This window comes from Pleurodeles waltl, chromosome 4_1, assembly GCF_031143425.1.
Source record: "Pleurodeles waltl isolate 20211129_DDA chromosome 4_1, aPleWal1.hap1.20221129, whole genome shotgun sequence".
NCBI classification, from domain to species: Eukaryota; Metazoa; Chordata; class Amphibia; order Caudata; family Salamandridae; genus Pleurodeles; species Pleurodeles waltl.
The window spans coordinates 388,960,224-388,976,745 of NC_090442.1; the positions used below are offsets into that span (position 1 = coordinate 388,960,224).

Consider the following 16,522-nt stretch of genomic DNA (forward strand, 5'->3'; position numbering starts at 1 on the left):
TTATGCTATTAGAGAAAGAAAAGTGATGTAAATGCTCTTTTAAAATTGCACTATCACTTTTTGTAGTACTTGATCTCAAGCTCCTGAAGCACATTTAGGCAAGAACTACAATAATAATGTAAAATCTTCAGAAATGCATTTGTCTCTTCAAGATAAGCACTCTGCCAAAAATACGAGGTCTGAAATACACCAGCTGTTCTAGGAAAAGCGGGGCGCTCCAGGAACAAACTCTCTGGAGAATACTAGTCACTTAGCTGCAGTCATTTCTGGAGTGCTGGAGGAATGCCTGGTGTCAGCTGGTACAGGAACAAAGAAAAGAATTGCCTCAAAAGTCCTGAATACGAGGATGACAGCAGGGGCTGGACTGCCAAGTCAGATGCTGAGATCAGGAAGCAAAACAAACCCAAGCAGGGAGGCATGCTTCACTCTGCTATTTATAGCCAATCAGGAAAGCAGTTGAGGTTCCACATGTGGATGAGTCACCACACCCAATTAGAAGCACATGTCTACACCTGCTCACACTAGCAAATAAGCATTGGTAAAACCATTTGTGTAACACAGCATATTATGTTTACTTAGAACACTTCGGCGTGTAACGGACTTCCTTAGAGAGAAAGGTATCAGATATAAATGGGGCCACCCCTTTTGTCTTCACTTTGTCTAGCAGAACAAAACCCACATCATCCCCACACTGGAAGAAGCACAGGGCCTTGATGGAATGCTGCCGCACCTTGGAGAACAGATGCAGCAGTCGGCATCACAGGAACAGCCACCGTGAAGAGATGGGAGGAGCTCAAAAACCCATACCCGACTGAATAAATCTCATAAACTTACAACGGCTGAGAGCCAGAAGAAGAGAGCAGCACTGCTTAGAAGTCTATGCCGCCATGATAGAGTTTTGGAAGCAGACTCAGACCAATGATATGATATGATATGGTGAACTAGAAGTGTCACCCTACCCCCACCCCCAAGATTGACTGCATGACACCTGGGGGATAACCAAACTGGGCAGATCATGATCCGATAAAGACAAGAATTAAAGCATGTGATAACCGAGTGGCGGAGCTCCGATCCCTTTGGAGTAGTGGTCGAACGAAGACGGACTGAGGACCAGGCTGACCACCAGACATGTCCATGTTTGTTCCTAGGCAGGGAACATCTTTAAAAGTTTAGCCCTGGTTGTTTGTTCCTTTCCCCTGTTCTTCTACCTTCCTACCTTGACCCTGGGGAGGCGGCATCTTTCCTCCTCATTAACAAGGGTCTGTATGCTGGGGCACTCATTTGACAGAACCTTAGCAGCACCCACTTGCCTCACCAATGATCACCATTCTTAGATTAAATATTCAGGTACTTAATGCTTCTGTGAAGAGGCAAGCCCTTCTACTGCAGCTTAGATATGCAAAGCGTGATCTCTGTCTACTACAGGAAACTCAATTACTCCGCTCAGACTGGAAAAGACTGAGGTCACGCTGGTTTGACCCTCAATTCCATTCTTCAGGTCCTGGGAGGGTCCCAGGACCCTGGGAGTAGCAATACTGCTGGCCAAGAACTTTCCAGGGAAGGTAACACATGTACAGACGGTGATTCCAGGGATGCTTCTCTCCCTCCATATTGATATTCAGGGGAGTAGACGAACAATAGACCATATCTACTGGCCGAATGAACGTCAGGAGTGCTTTCTAAAAAATGCATTGCGGGAAGATCTTGGCAACAGCAGACGAGGACATTGTGGTAGGCGGGGACATTAATTTAGTTTCAGATCCCCAGCTAGATAGGTCCACTCAGAGATATGGCCAAACAGGAGCTTTCTCAAGGAGTTTTCAGGAGTGGCTGGAAAGGGCAAGGCTGGTACATCTGGAGCTGACAGCATCCGGCGGATAGAACAGACTCCTTTTTCTCAGCTGCCCACCAGACATATGCGCACATAGATCTCTTCCTCTCTACTCCCCGTATCACTAAACTGGTCACCAGGTCTGAGATAGGGGTGGCCTCTATTTCAGATCGCTCCCTACCCGCACTGCGTATAGCTCTCCCATCTCACTCCCCAAGTAAAAGACACTGGCTGCTTAACATGAGGCTCTTGGCTTATGAGGATATCTTAGGGGAAATCAGGGATGCATAGCCCACTTTCTAGCCACAAATGATAAACCCACAACAAGTATCACAACCTCATGGAAACCCTTAAACCAGTCATCAGGGGCCAGTTTATAGTAATAGCAGTGAGACTGAATATCACCTGCTGTGAGAAGAGTCAACAATTAGAGGATTATATAAGGGCTCTGGAGGCCACACATAGCCAGACAGGGTCTCTGGTGGTAAGGCGACAGCTCACCGCACACAGGGCTCTAGATGGGGTTAAGGCGTAATATGCCCTACTCTGGACAAAGGAAAAATTCTATGCAGGGGGAGACCAGGCGGACCCCCTCCTGGCCCACCGCCTCTGCCTGCAGGCCACAGGCTGCAGAGTAGCAGAAGTGCGGTTACCGGATGGCACCCTGACATGTCAGGAAGAGGACCTAATTCTCCAACAGGTGGTGAGGTTTTACTCTAACTTATACTCTGTGGAAGAGCTTGACAGTCAGGAAATGGAGGACTATTTAGATTCCACCTCCCTGCCCCAGATTTCCCCAGCAGATAGTGCCATATTGGAGAGGGGCATCACACCCATGGAGGCCCTAGAGGCTATACACCGCTTGCAAATAGGTAAAGCACCGGGGGGGGACTGCTTTAGAGCAGAGTTCTATAAATCGTTTGGTGCTCAGCCAGCCCCTGTGTTGGCTCGGCTGTATAATGAGCTAGACCCGACCATCCCCCTTCCACAGTGCAACTGGGTATGGTGATAGTTATTCCCAAACTGGAGAAGGACCCTCAACTGTGCTCCTTCTATAGACCCATTACACTATTGAATGTGGACACCAAGATCTTCACGGAATTTGTAGCCGCCGGCCAAACCCATATATGCAGCGCCAGGTTGACCAGGATCAAACCGGGTTCATCCTTAAGAGATCTTGTAGTGACAACATTAAGAGATTGTCATTTGCTGGATAAGGTTCTCCGCTCCCGAACCCCAGCCCTCCTCCTCTCCATTGACGCTGAGAAGGCCTTTGACCGGGTACACTGGCGGTACCTCCATGTGGTCTTGAGGCACCTTGGGCTTGGTCCCAGGTTCCACAAGTGGATCCGATGCAGCTACGATAAACCCAGAGACACGGAAGCTGTGAATGGAGAACTGTCGCAGCAATTCCCCATCTCAAGGGAAACACTACACGGATGTCCCCTCTCGCCCCTACTGTTGGCTCTGTATACGGAGCCTTCACTAAGCACATACGGCAGAACCCAAACATATTCGGCTTGCCAATGGCATCTCCCATAAACTGGCACTCTATGCAGACAATGTGCTTCTCCATCTGTCCCAGCCCCAAACGTTCCTTTCTAGGGTTATGGCGGAACTGAATGTATTCAGCAAAGCATTGGGCTTTGAAACCAACCTCACTAATCAACCCTTCTAAACCTCACCATCCCTGAGGTCGAAAGGGCTGCTTTGGAGACTAATCTCCCATTCCCATGGGCTGCACATGGAATCATGTGCCCGGGCCTATGAATACACCCCATGCTTGAGGCGACAGTAGCTTGCAACTATAACAGGATATTAGATACCATGCACTCTGAACTGATGAGATGGAAGGCACATGGCCTATCCTGGCTAGGCCATCTAGCGGTGATTAAGATGACACTCCTACCTAAAGTACTCTACCTTATGCAGACCCTGCCGCTGCAACTGCCTCCTAATCTTTTAGACAAACTGCAGGCGCATACATGGGAGTATATCTGGGGTGGTAAGAGGGCTAGAATGTCAAAGACACAGGCATACCTGCTAAAAACAGAGGGGGCCGGTAGTCCTGCATCTGTTGAGATATTACTATGCGGTACATGGTTGAATGGACCCGAACTCTCATGGAGAAATACTGGTGCTTTTATTGACCAGGCAGTGGCAGGAGTCCATATTTGAAAAGTGCCTTGGATGCAAAAGAAACATCGGCCTGCTGGAGTTTGTTTACCCTATCCTGTGGGCTACGATGGGAGCATGGGACATGGTATAGGTCACGAAAGGGCTAGTCTCTTCAATCTCCCCACAGACTCCACTTATTAGTAACCCAGACTTTCCTCCTGCGATGGGCAATTCTGCCTTTGCAGCCTGGCAGGAATCAAACTGCAAGAGGATTGGCGTTCCCTTTGAGGAGAGTCATGGACTTCAACCGTCCCCAAACAGAATATGGTCTCCCGGCGACCACACACTGGCAATACCTTGCTGTCCATCATTGGGTAACTTCCCCCCATGATATGCCCATATGAGAGTCGACCTCTCATGTGCTTTGAATAGTGGCTACTAACTAGAGAAACAGACAAACGACTTTTATCCAACCTCTACGCCTTCCTAGTCATGCCATCTAAGCTCTCTGCAACGCCGGCGAGGCGCATATGGGCATTAGAATGCAAACTAACTTTTACAGATAGGGAGTGGAAAGCCGTCCTTCACCGGGCATGAGTAACAACGTGCACCACAAACACCAAGGAAATGTTCTTGAAAATAGCCCATTACATGTATTATACACCAGTGCGGATGGCGGGTGTTGGCGTGGGTGCAGACAAGAGGGCACACTTAATCACATATCGTGGCAATGCCTGAAAATTGCCTCTTTCTGGCACACAATCTTCCAAGCAATTGACGAAATCCATGATACTAACATACAGTGGTTCTATAGCTATGTCTTATTGGGCCTCCCCAACCCCCACACATACACGCTTTGCACCTCTAAGGGGCGGTCTATTACTTTGCCTCTAGGAGCGGCAAAAATCCTACTGCTATCACGCTGGGGGTTGGAGACCATTCCTACTCATACTGACTGGGTACATAAGTTGTGGGCCCTCATGGGTGTGGAAAAATTGAGAGCAGCAGCGACTGGCTTTCTGTCCCTCTTTAATAAAACATGGGGCCCATATATCCAATACATGTCTGAGGAATTCAGGGAATTAACATGCCCGTTGTACCTCTGTGTCCTCCGACTGACAAGTCCTACGGACACCCCCTGTTCAAACTACCCCGACACGGGATTCCCGGTCAGTAACGTACACCCAGGGCATACCCATGGACTGAGGAATCAATGTTGCTGTAAACAGTGAGCCTCCCCTTTCTTCTTCTTCCCCCCCTCTCTTAACCCCGGCCAGTGGTTGTAGGTGGGAGATGTTGTATTGTTGCACCCCTAAATTCAATAAAAGTGATTTTAAACATAATCTGCATCACCTTCTCTTTCAGCTTTCTCTGCTTCAACTCAATCTCGTCACTACAGTACTTTGCATACTGCAACACCTCATCAATCAGTTTTGCTTGCCAGCAAATCAAATGACTCTTAATCATCTATCTAATTTCAGGTCTCAATCCTTCCACAAATGTGAACACAAAATGAATCATGGCTTTTAACTTACTTGTTTCTGTACTACTGTAATGCTTGAATGCCTGCAACAGTTGTCCATAATATGCATGTATTGACTCTTGCTTTCTGAACTGTCCTATCTATTCTCTGCCAGTCAATGTTTTTGGGCGAAATTCTCGTTTTCAAAAAGTCAATCACTGTATAGTAACATTTCATCACCTCAGGAGATGGTGCACCTCTGTTTTTTTTTTTTGCTGTTGGTGTCTGGCTACTAACTCCCAGATCGCTAATGCGTCAAATTGTGCTGGTCTCTGAGGGGGCTTCATATCATACAGCACCCTCCTCAGATGCTCCAAGCCCCTCAAATTAAAGGTTCAGTTGGCAGGAAATGCTAAACTCCCATCCTTCTTTGTCACTTTGTTCCACTGCTTTAGCCAAAGACATGGCGTGACACCCTTTTCTTCGAATACAAAGTAAGCTGGTGTACCTTCTGGTGGAGCAATATCTCCTATATTTGTTGTAATGTACATATCTCCCCTTAACCCACTCTTTAAAGCTTTGAAAAATGTCATTTTTGCTACTTTTATGTTTTTCAAAATAAAATCAGGAAGTGACTTTTAATCCCAGAATTCTCTTCACCCACCTTCTCAGCCAATTGTGTTTCACGGACGGTTGCCAATCCGTGTGCGACCCTTCTTACTAACTCATCTATCCCAGCGCTGCACCAATAACGTCACACTTGCAAAGACTGCGGGTGACAGTCTTGTGGCTTGTCCTCCGCAAACTAATGCAAATTTATTGCGAGCACTAAACAAAATTAAAACCCAATTTGTGTGTTTACTACAGGTAGGGTAACACAATTGCTTCAGAAACTTTACGGATTTTTCACTGACTGCTTTTAACTCTAACAGTTACTCCTTCTTTCTCAGTTTCCCTGATTCGCAAGCAAAATTCAACCCGCAAAGTTCACTCTCAACTGATCAGTGGGTCTGTCCTGATGCACATAGGACTTGCCAGATCTTAGTCAAAAAATTATTTCACTCACTTTGACTCACACCCTTACTTGTCGACCACGCCTGATCGACCTATTAAACCAGACAAATTAAAATAAAAAACAAGTCTCTCATACACTTTTCAATATACTCTGGAGTCTTAGACCATGCAGGGTCCATACATCAACAGCCACGTGGACACTTTTTTAGCACAAAGCACCACACACATGAAGTTTGACGACTTTCCCTACTCTCACACTTCGGAGTACGCACACTCGTTCTATAACTTCATTTGGAGTACGCAGACTTCCTAAACGCTCACAAACATCACAATTCACCTGCGATTTGCATAAGCTGTGCAAACGCAAACCTATTTCATCCACACTGTCACTAGAATGCTGAGAACATCCTCAAACAACCATTGGCAAGCTGCAAGATTCAGGGAAAGTCATTTTAAGTACTTTAGGGCACATTTTCTCTCCAGTTTGACATTTTGGATTTTTCAGATTTGATGATACAATTTTACCAAATCTGCAATTTATTTTGTTCTTTGTGGGATATTAATCCTTACCCTACTGTCATCTCTGGGGATATCTGTTATGTCACACTTACAATCTCTGGGAGAAAACAGTCTACTACCTATCTCTGGACCGTATGATTTCTTAAGGAGAAAAACCATGTACCGGGCACCTATGATGGGCTCTTGAGATAAACCATCAATCTCTACATCTTTTCTACTCAGTTTTTTCGTATGTTTTTTGATGAAGAGCTTTTTTTCTCAAGGTTATTGCGAACAGTTAAATGAAATGCAGTTGCACCAGCAATGCACTGTTTATTTTGGTACTGGTAACGGAACTATAATGAAAGTGAAAAATGTTTAACTGTATTTTTCTGATATGTGTGGAAATGATATTGGACTATATGCATGTGTTTTTGAACTTTTATTTTTCCTTGTTAGGAAAAGTGCCAGTATCGAAAATAGTTGATTACTTGCGATACACGACTAGCAGAGGGTCAGAAGACAGCGGTTTGGATGACCTGTGTAACATGCTCGATCCTGATAAAAAGGATATTTCCATGGATCTGGACACCTACCACGCCATTATGAAAGAATGGATCGACGACTGTAGAAATAACGGGTATTGGTTTTTGTTATTTTTTTTTTTTTTTTATATATTGTACAAACCTAGTGAGCGTGTAAGAAAATGTTTTATAGCATACACATTTGTTGTTACATTTGTGGTTGTTACTGGGATCACACCTGTTTCTTAAAATTATGGATATTAGCACAGAAGTGAAATTAATGTAAGGGGGAAAGGGTGATCCACTGAAGATTAGTGTTTGGTCAAATAGCAAATTCAGGATTAGGCCCTTGAGCCACATTGCTTGTGGTGCCCTGGTGCCCCCCATGCCATGTACACCAGTTTTCAATGCCCCGGGGAACTGTTTTATTACAGAAGAGGTCATAGACACTTGTGTGGCACCTTCCAGAGCACTAATATTGCAGGTACTATTGTAAGAGGATGTTCCCTCATTTGCATTGAGGCCTTGCCACATGGCAGTCAGGGAAACACTTTGCCTCTATACCCGCACCTTACTATAGGCATGGGCACAGAAGCAAGTAGGCTGTCGTTGTGATACTGACATTGTGACACAGCGGTGGTGTCCTGTCAGTACGCCCCCTTTAGGACAAAACTCTGGAGGGGGAAAAGGGCTTCCTATGGACCCCCTCAGATATCCCCCAGGAGGTAGGTGCAGTCACTCACTGCCCCAGCCAGGGTGGGGGTACGAGGGGAGTACTATGCATGAGATAAGTATTGGGTACACAAATTAATCTATTTATTATTCCAGGATGTTTTACCAAATACAACTGGTCCCATTCAGTGAAAAAAGTAACTATCACATTAAATCAGTGCTACAATTAGTACTCGAACCTCACATCCTTTGTATCACCTTAGGCGGACATTTGTTAACTATTTCCTTGTGAACTGAAAGAGATTTGGTTTTTGACTAGAGGTAGAAGCCTGTAGTACATCACATCCTTGCACTTGGATACCACCATCGCCTCACGTAGACACCATTTTGGATCTCAAGAGATCACATCGAACACCTGGGTTATTGTGATGGAGAATGATAAGTATCTTTAACAAACTACTGACCAGGAAGTGTTTTCGGATGTGACTAAAAACTCAGTTTAAATCCGCACTTTTGTTCAGATTTCATGACCCAGGAATAATAGAAGGTGGAAATAGTTTCATTGATGCATGAAAATAAGAAATTTGACTCTGGAGTGTTCCTTATTCCCTACAAAATATACCTGTAGACATTTTTAGTAATAATATATAGTATCGCTACTAGATGGTGTCTGATAGTTGCTACCTTAATCAGATACTGTCTGTTTTTACCTCACCTGTTCGGTTTTACAACAAACAAAAAAAGAAATGGTAGAGACCCGAATTCTTACGTTTTTCTTTTTTTGTAAAAATATCTCCTTTTAAAAATGGAATTTGAAGCCCTCCATAGGAAGTAACCTACGTCTGTCCCTGTTATAAGGTAACTGAAGGAGCCCAACCTCCCCCCCCCCCTTATTTACAGTCTTCACCAAATTTCTTTTGGCCACTCATATTTTCTGTCCTGTTTGGTGCAGATTATTCACAAAAAAAAACATACAAAGTGTGGTGGAGGGGCAGTGGCTCTTTTTAATTCTGTTTTTTTTAAATTGAGAATTCATCTCTTCAAGTATAGCATTATTCAGAAGGTTCACAACATTTGAAAAGTAAATCTCTGTCAGAGGTTTGGAGTATTTTTTTTTTTCAGATGTTTTTTGCATAAAAAAAAAAAAAAAAAAAACTTATTTTGTGAAGTGCCAGTTAAAATATTAATTTATAATTGTTAGAGAATGTTGCAAAGTTTTTTAAATGGGAGAACATCCTACTTCTGCTTAGCCGATTTTAGCTGTTTGAAAATTAATTTGTCAGTCATTTGCAAACTTTTCATATTTTACGAATATCAAAATTATGCAATACGTTTCCAATTGATGAATAAAGCCCATAGAAACTTAATCAAAACCAGTATGGGCAAAGCCAATGGGTCTAGTCTTGGCAAACTTGCAATTTAGTTAATTTTTTTTTTTTTTGGTTACAAAAGTATACAATAGGCATTAAAAGTGTAAAGGTAATAATAAATCAGAACTCTCCCATCTAAAGATGGCGTGCTATGCTATCCATGAAAAAGTTAAAATTGACACATCACAAAAATTAATTCAATGAAAGCAGAGATTAGCCTGGTCATTAAAATTAGCCATTTTCTAAACTAATGTGCAAGAGTAGAATGTAATTACTCACAGTGAAGAAATTCAATGGCTGAAGTGGGCTGACACATTGCCTTACTCTTTAGACTGTGATGGGAGGAAGCAAAATGTGGATGATACTTCAGCAGACCAATGAGTGAAGAGTGTTAACTGAATGGTATGCTGTTTCTCTGTATGAATTTTTAGTATGGCTTTTTTGAAAACACGAGGCTGGAGAGACCGCAAGAGCCGCCTCTAGGCGAGACCGTATTAAAAAAAAAAAAAAAAAAAAAAAAAATACATGAGAAAATACTTAACCAAACCAAATGGGGTAAAAGCTGGGACGTGGGTGCTTTTCAAAATTACTACAATGAATAGAAAGCCCTGCTTAAGAAGTAATAGACCATGGTGGCAAACGTTTTCAAAAGGAATTGGAAACACGTTTGTGCAGCTCAAATGGGGTTTGTAGGGAAGGCTATTTGCAGCCCGCTAGACCAGAGAGGCTTCAGACTGCTGCCTGCGAGCAGGGCTACGTCCCTGCAATCCATACTAGGGGAACCCCCTTTTTGTCATGCAAACCTCTTCTTGATGCAAATATGGCATAGAGTTTTCTCTTTCTGCTCTTACAATACCAAAGAAAATGAGAATATTTGATGGAAAAGCTATGACCAATATTTTAGTTGACTGAGCAACAAATGAATTGAGGGACACTAACCTAGGGCAATCGCATTAATCTCTCTGGTCTGTCAGTACCGGAAAAGGTAAGACAGATACCAGTCCTAAGAAATAAAGCCAAACTGTGTGCACTTGACGTCATTCTTAATAGTACTTAAACGTTTTTCCATGAAAAAAGAATCTTTAAAAGGGCCATCCATTGTAGGGGGAAAAACAATTCTTTCCCCGGTCCAAGAAATAACCACAAAAAGACACTTTATGATGGATGGCCCCGTGGAGAGCAGACGCAGTCTAGTCTCTCCATGGGAACTTTTGGGATGGGAAGTGGCGTGCAGGGGACAGTATTGGCTCAGGGTGCATGGGGCAGGGAATAGGGGTAGGGTTTAAATAGGGTTTGGGTGGGAGGGACCAGCTTCTTCAGCGCCAGCACATTGCGCAGTCGGAAGATTGGCCGGTCTGACCCTTAGATAGCAGTAGGTAGGCAGGGTACGTTTTTCTTACAGCTGCATGTCTCAGAGCCATGACGCTGCTGCGGTCCGGGCCACACTTCGTGTGTTAAGTGAAGCCGGCCGTGCCGATTTGCTCAGGCCTGGGTCGCATGGCGTGGGTGGCCTCCAGTGGTGTTGCAGCTGCAATTGCAGCTTGCAGTTTGCCCGAAGGGGCAAAAAGGGAGAAATCTGCTGGGGGAAAGGGACACGGAGCGTCCACCCCACGGACTCTAAACCCGGCCCCTTCTCGTTGGGGCACGACAGACCTGAGGGGGAGGGGGAGTGGCAGGGCTTATCGGCGAGGTGCTTGCATTGGGCCCACAAACATGGGGATGGTGTTTGGCATGCTGGGGGTCTAGTAGAGCGAGATGGCTACAGGGCAGCTTCCCTTTGGACCTCTCTTTGAGCAAGTAGGGCACTAGTTCAGGTGGCAAGGGCGGGGCCCCTGGGAAAAGGAAGGCCAAAGGAGTGGGCAGACAAGGTTTGGGGTGGGTCAGAGCTCTGCAATGGAGGAGGGGGCCATTGTGGGCAGGGCAGTGCAGATCAGGTCAGGGCCACTGAGTGCCCCCCCAGGTCACATGAGAGACACACCTTCAGGTTTTTGCGGCAGGGCAGCACAAGGCACAAGATTGGTCCTCAGTGGACATAGAGGCCAGGATTAAGGAACAGAGGTGAGCAGTGGCGGAGACAGAAGAGTGGTGGGCCCAGCTATACAGGGACAGGGAGGAAGCCTTGGAAAGAGCGGCAGCCCAAGGGGAAGCCGGGCAAAGGAGGGCCAGGGGGCATTTCAGGCCCTGGGGCAGGACAGGGTAGTTTGGTATGGGTTCCACAGGAACAGGAGAGTAGCCAGGAGGCTTGTGCAGCCACGTGGTCTGGCCGCCTGATGGGCACGAGTGGCGCACACGACCTTCTCTACATCGCAGGAACGTGCAGGTCGCAAATATGGTGGACACCATGGGGGACGGGCTCAGGACGAGTGGAATGATGCAATGGATGTGAAGGGTGATGAGGAAGAGCGTGAGATGGATGAGGAGATAGTGGTGGAATTTGATTGAGGATGAGACTGACGAATGGGAAGACTGGGAGTTGTGTGAAAGTTAGGTGAGCGGGGATGAAGGGAGTGGGAAAAGGTGCAAGAGTGGTGCAACCCCTCTTCACTTTCTGACTTACAGGACAACTCGGACAGAGGAATGATTCAAAAGGCAGCACGCAAGGAGGAGCGTGGTTGCCAGGTTCCGACGGCATCAAAGGGGATGGTTCCCAGTGTTCAAGGTAAGGGAGAATGGTGGTCTGTTTGGGGAGAGGGTCAAAGTACGGCTGTGACTAAAACGCACAAGTCCAAAGGCATGGGTGATCAAGCAATACATGACACACCTGGCACTTGTGCGTAGTGAGTATGTAAATGTTTTCAAACTACTCCATAGAGACATACAGGCTAAGGAGGGCTCTAAAGAAGAGGAGTGGCAGTTAGCTCGGCGGCCCAGGGTACCGATCACTATGGAAAATTGGACCTCAGCCTTCTTGATATATGCTAGTATCTATTGTGAGAAATTTCCCGACAGGGCCATTGCACTTTTTAAATACATGGATATTATACGGAAAGTCCAAATGCATTTTGAAGGTTTCGCGTGGCTGAGTTATGACGAGGAGTTAAGGCCTCAGGTGAGCGTGAATCCTGATACATCCCCCAGGGTTTAGATTCAGAACTATGGATGCAGTGGATGGCTTCATCCCATTGAGCTGCATCAACATATATCTCTACCGGCCTACCATTGGTGTACAAGCCTTTTCAGTCCCGTCCCGCCCAAGAGGGGTCGGGTGCCATACAGCGACCTCAGATAGCTATGTCAGAGGCATGTTGGAACCTTAAAAAGGATTTCTGCTCAAGACATCCTTGTAAATTCAAACATGAGCGCTCCAAATGCGGGGGAAGACACCCGGTCATGCAGTGTTTTTCGTTCACTAGTCCAGCAGAACAGTGGAGATCAGCCAGGGGTAGAGGGATGCAAGGCGCTCCTGCGCCGCAGGGCACCAACGCCAATTAAGCTTGATGTATTGCTGCCAGTGTTCCGCATGTGCCCGGACAGTGACATAGCCTGACTGTTGGAGTGGGGTTTCAAGGAAGGGTTCCGGATAGGCTATCAAGTGCCGAGACATAAGAGATGGGTGGACAATTTGCAGTCTGTCAAAGCAATGGCTAGTTTGGTAGTAGATAAACTGGCAAAGGAAGTTGCGGAGGGTAGAATTGCGGGTCCATTCTTCGAATGGCCTATGGAAAATTTGATTATTTCACCTCTGGGTGTGGTTCCCAAAAAGACTAAGGGTGAGTTTTCTCATCCATCACTTGTCCTGGCCGGAGGGTGCGTCAGTGAACGAATTCATCACACAAGAAGACACGAAGGTGGTGTATGCTTCAGTGAACGATGCCATTCGGCTTGTTCGAGGGTGCGGCAAGGGGTCTAAAATGGCTTTTCGGCTCCTACCTATTCATCCTGAGGATTTTGCATTACTGGGCATGCAGTTAGATGGGGTGATCTATGTAGACAGAGTACTCCCGATGGGCTGTGCCATTTCATGTGCACTTTTTGAGGCTTTTAGTACTTTCCTCAAATTGTTTTTTGTGAAAGCGTGTGGACATCGGGAGGTGACACGTTACTTGGATGATTTCCTGTTTGTGGGTAAGGCTGGCTCCGACTCTTGTAGGAAGGCATTGGCAGGTTTTGAAAGACTGGTCCAGGAGATGGAGGTTCCTTTGGCTCCCGAAAAGACTGAGGGCGCCAGTTGTGTGCTGACATTTTTGGGGATTGAACTGGACACGGAAGAGTTAGTGGCTCGACTGCCGATTGGGAAGGCGGCTGAGATTTAGGAGTTTTTGAGACAGGTCTGGTCCTTGCATAAGATCGATTTGCGCTTGGCACAACAGCCCCTGGTTTTCCTCAACTTTCCCTGTAGGGTAGTCAGGGAAGGCAGAACAACTGGGATTAGCTAGGTCAGATGCGAGAAGACGTCCAAGTGTGGGAGACATTCTTAACACAATTCAGTGGGGTTTCCATGATTTTTCGGAAGAACACGATCTGGCAGGTACAAATCTTTTCGGATGCAGCCGGGGCTTCTGGTTTTGGTCTTTTTGGGACAGGCAGTGGTGTGCGGACCAGTGGCAGGCACATTGGTTGACACAAGGCAGGAGTATTGCTTTCCTGGAATTCTTTCCCCTGTTGGCGGCCTCGACTGTTTGGGGAGATGAACTTGCCGACAGGACAGTGGTTTTTCACATGGACAACATGACGGTTTTTCATGCTCAGACGTTCCTGGGGTGAACAAAGCTATTGCAGATTCCCTGTCTCATTCACAGTGGAAATGTTTTCGCAGTTTGGTACCAGGAGCAGAGCGGCACAAGACAGTGGTCCCAGCAAACATTTGGGAGTGGGGGGGGCATGATGATCAGTGGGCTGGTGGAGATGACACTAGTGGAATCCACTTGGAAGTGTTATCGTCAGGCATGGTTGGAATTTCAGAGTTTCAAATGTTTTGTGGGAGATTTTTTGGTGCAGAGTGATGACCTGCTGCAGTCTCGACTTTGTGTTTTGTGTTGTTTTTTATACAAAAAGGTTTGCCGGCCACCACGATTGGGGGCAAGTTGGCTGGTGTGTCTTTTTATGTGTGTTTTTTTTTTTTGCGACCCATCAAAAGATGGTATTCTGGGTAGCATGTTGAAAGGGTGGGGTAGAGGTAGAGCAGGGTCGGATAAGGCAGCAAGGGAACCCATTACATTTCATTTATTGTTGGAATTGTTGCATGTGATGCCAGTTTGTTGCACAGATGCTCATGAGCTTGCGGCGTTTAGGCTGTGCATGGTGTGGATGTTTTCCGTGGCTTTTCAGGTGTCTGAATTTTTGGGTGTGGGCAGGTCCATAGGTGTGAAAGTGGGCGAAGTATGCCTGCGAGGGGGGCGCTTGGGTATATGGCTTAAAGTCCAAGATGGATCAGTTGGGAAAGGGGAAGTGGGTGTGGTTGGAAAAAGGTGGGGATACAGATGCTTGTCTGGTTGTTGAGTGGATCAGTTTTTTTAGACATTCGAGTGGCGAGAAGGTCACAGCATTCCAGTTGTTGGCTGTTTTGTGGATGGCGGTGAGGCGCTGAGACTGAGAATGAATGCGACTCATTCATTCAGAATAGAGGGGGCTACAGCGCATCTAGGTTGGGACTGGGCCCAGATTTGGCGGATTGGTAGGTGGAGGTCTAGATGCTGCGAGCGATATGTGAGGTCTTGATTTGTGGAGGACGGGTACTGAGGAGTAGGAAGGTGCGAGGGCTGGTATGAAGTGAGCGGGGGGGGTTGCGTAGACTTTGTATTAAAGTTTGTTCTTTTTGCAGGTTGTGTAACTGGCCCCAGGAGCATGAAAATGGTCACTTGGATGGTCGGTCATTCATTCATTAATTAGGTGGCTAAATACACTGAGAGGCAGATTTATGGATATTCATTGGGACTGCTGAGTAGCCATCATGAAGTCTTGTGGTGGGGGAAGAGCGGTATGAGCTGGGGTAACCTGCTTCCTTTTCTAACATCAATGATGCCTAACTGGGGTTGTCCAGATCATCTGTTATTGCACCTGGGGGAAAATGACCTGCTGAAGCTTTCGGGGCTCACCCTACTGCAACATCTGCAACGGGATTTGGAGTTGCTTTGTCAAAAGATGTACAGTACCTGCTTAGTTTCACTGAGTTTGTACCTAGGAGAAAGTGGAGAGGGGCGCTGAAACATGGGGCTATGGAGAGGGCTCGGAGGAAGGAAGGGCAATGAGGGCTTTCTGATGGGCGCATGGTATTAAGGTGCCTAAGAACAAGGACATTACAGAAGAAGAGGCAGGGCTTTTCAGGACTGATGGTGTGCACCTATCGGAGTTGGGCAATGCATATTACCTTACAGAGCTGTGCTTAATTTTGGGGGAGTTGTGTGGGGAAAAGATGTGGCTCAAGGAGAAGGTGTAAGTTTGTCAGATGTTGCAGTGGGCTCGCTGGTGGGGCAGCAAAATGCCTAACGGGTTTGTGCTGTATGGCAGTAGATGAGGGAGGGTGGAGAGACAGATTCAGGCCTGGCCGCCCTTCAAGGGGGGAGAAAGGAGCAGGTGAAGGATGAGAGCGTGGGGGATGCCCGAAGCAGGCAGGGGATGAAAACAAAAGGGGGATGTGTGGGTGAATTGAAGTGGAAGATGGGTGAATGGTAGCAAAGTGAGGGAATGAGTGGAAAGTAGGACTGGTGAGAAGTTTCAGAGGGGTAGGGTTTCAAAGTTAGAGTTGAAGTTGAGTATGTACAATGTTATGTATAAAATGCAATCCTGCCCTAAGTAAATGGCTTTTTACACTACGTAAACACTGAGTCACTGACTGTGTCCCGATGCTGCATTTTTTAGGACATCCACTTGGTTTTAATATATTTTGTTCAGTTATGGGCTGGAGGGTTACTTTAACGTATTGCTAACCTCTGTAGATGTTGCCCCCAGAGACTGCTTGGCACACAGCAATGGGGAAGTAAAAGGAATGTCTGTTATATGTCTAAAAATTGAATGCAAAATTAAAAGCACATCATGTTATGCGAATAATTACGCAGCGGGGAAGCTTCATCTGTCATGCTTTTTTAGTGCCAAA

General features: G+C 46.2%; 1 protein-coding gene across 2 annotated transcripts in view; it reads left to right on the plus strand.

Moving 5' to 3' along the window:
- Window positions 1–16,522, plus strand: part of IRAG2 (inositol 1,4,5-triphosphate receptor associated 2) — an 871,311-nt gene that overhangs the window by 185,278 nt on the left and 669,511 nt on the right. For both annotated transcript variants that reach the window (XM_069228582.1, XM_069228581.1), the window contains exon 4: window positions 7,383–7,563. In XM_069228582.1, the coding sequence (XP_069084683.1) occupies window positions 7,383–7,563 (181 nt within the window). The remainder of the gene's footprint in view (window positions 1–7,382; window positions 7,564–16,522) is intronic.